Below are 2,056 nucleotides of genomic sequence, written 5' to 3'. Positions count from 1 at the left end.
CCCTTGATCTTTTAATTTTTGAGGTAATTTCTTTTGAAGAATGACACTACATTCTTCAGAAAGCTTCATTGTTTCAAACTCCTCCAACCTTCTCTTCTTGGAAATGATGTCTTTCAGGAATTTTGCATAATTTGGCATTTGTTCCAAGGCATCTACAAAAGGAATATTTATGTGAATTTTCTTAAAAATATCTAAAAACTTAGAAAATTGCTTATCAAATTTTTGTTTTTGAAAACGTTGAGGATAAGGAAGTGGAGTAGAGAGAATAGGAGGATTGTCAGGAAATGAAATTGATGGAGGCATGTCAATCTCTCTTAGTGTATCATCAACAATCTCCTCTTCTTCTACTTTATTCTTGCTTTGGCCATTGTTTGGAGTTGTAGGGGTGGACTCGGTTTCCTTTGATGGTGACCATTCAATTTCTCTTCCACTCCTAAGTATAATGGCCTTGCATTGTTCCTTTGGATTCACTTCTGTATTGCTTGGAAAAGTTCATCTTTGTTGGGCATTGATGGTTGTGGCTAGTTGCCCAATTTGCACTTCAAGATTTTTCATAGTGGCTGCCATATTGTTACAATGAGTCTCAATGTTATCCAACCGTGAATCACTCTTTTTAAACCTTGCTTTGGTCTCCTCAACAAAGGAAACCATGGCATCCTCAAGTGACATCTTCTTCTCGCTTGGTTGACTATCAAACCCTGGAGGAGGTTGTAGCACATTCTTCGTGTTTCCATAAGAAAAATTCTCATGATTTCGAAGTCCTGGATGGTAGTAATTTGGCATAGGATTTCCACGATAGTTGTAGTTTCGATTGTTGATGTATTGAACTTGTTCTTGACTTACTTCATTCATCGGAACTGTCATACTTGAAACTGCTACATATTCTGCACTTTGTGGTATTCTTTGGGTTGTTAAGGTTGAAACCTGATGAGATAGAGAAGCAACTTGAGCTGAGAGGGCTGCAAACGGATCCAATTCATGAATCCCAGCAACTTTCTTAGCCATAGTTCTTTCAATTGGCCATTGATAGTTGTTTAAGACCATTTCTTCCAAAAGAGAAGTAACACCCTTAACTGTCTTTGACATCAAAGTTCCACTAGAAGCAGCATCAACTATGGTTTGAGTTTGCCCATTTAACCCATTATAGAACATCTGAATTTGCAACCAATTCGAAAATCCATGTTGAGGGCAACGCCGAATCAAATCTTTATACCTTTCCCATGCTTCATAGAGTGACTCAAAATCATTTTGCCTGAATTGACCAATCTCACTCCTGAGTTGGGCTGTTTTTGCAGGTGGAAAGAATTTAGCAAGAAACTTTTCTGCCATGTCTTGCCAACTAGTGATGCTTCCCAGTTGTAGAGATTGTAGCCAACCTCTAGCCTTGTCCCTCAAAGAAAAAGGAAACAATCTCAGTCTAATGGTGTCTTCAGTAACACCATTCATTTTTACGGTATTGCAAATCTCCAAAAACATCGCCAAATGAATATTGGGATCATTAAGTGGTGATCCACCAAATTGGGCTTGTGGTACCATGCTGATTAACGCTGGTTTGAGCTCAAAATTGTTGGCATTAATGGTCTGGCGTCTTATGCCTGAATTGTTTTCATTCACAACTGGCCGTACATAATCCTTCAAGGTGGGTGGCTGTGCATTTTGTTCTCCGTCAGCCATGGCTAGTACTTTCTTCTTTCTTTGTAATCTAAAAGTTCATTCAAACTCCGGATCAAAAGGAATAATGTTTCGAGTTCTAGCATGGCGCATCCATCGTCAAAAACACACCTGGAGAAAAAAAAAATAAATATAAATAGATGAAATAAAATACAATTCTAAATTAAAACCAAGATTACTTTTTATTGATATTGACAAAAATAAGAAGAAATCAAACCCCGGCAACGGCGCCAAAAACTTGATCGGTGCAAAACTGCAAGTGCACAGTATCGTAGTTTTATAGTAAAGTGATGAAAAGAGTATCCTCCTCAGGGATTGGTAACTTACTTTTGACAAATACCAAAATTATGCTAATCTCGATTTTATCTAGAAAAGTCACTAAGGT

General features: G+C 37.7%; 1 protein-coding gene and 1 non-coding gene across 2 annotated transcripts; one reads left to right on the top strand and one right to left on the bottom strand.

Annotated features, from left to right (window-relative positions):
- Nucleotides 1-492: 492 nt before the first annotated feature.
- LOC115990464 lies at nt 493-1,674 on the bottom strand. Its single transcript, XM_031114297.1, has one exon. The coding sequence runs from the start codon at nt 1,672-1,674 to the stop codon at nt 493-495; it is 1,182 nt and encodes a 393-aa protein (XP_030970157.1).
- On the top strand, nt 1,175-1,281 carry LOC115993394. Its single transcript, XR_004092936.1, has one exon. It is a non-coding gene; the product is annotated as a small nucleolar RNA R71 (small nucleolar RNA).
- Nucleotides 1,675-2,056: the final 382 nt, after the last annotated feature.

The sequence above is a fragment of the Quercus lobata genome, chromosome 5 (genome assembly GCF_001633185.2).
Source record: "Quercus lobata isolate SW786 chromosome 5, ValleyOak3.0 Primary Assembly, whole genome shotgun sequence".
Lineage (NCBI taxonomy): Eukaryota > Viridiplantae > Streptophyta > Magnoliopsida > Fagales > Fagaceae > Quercus > Quercus lobata.
The sequence above is the reverse complement of the archived record's forward strand: the minus strand, read 5'-3'. Positions and strand labels throughout refer to the sequence as shown.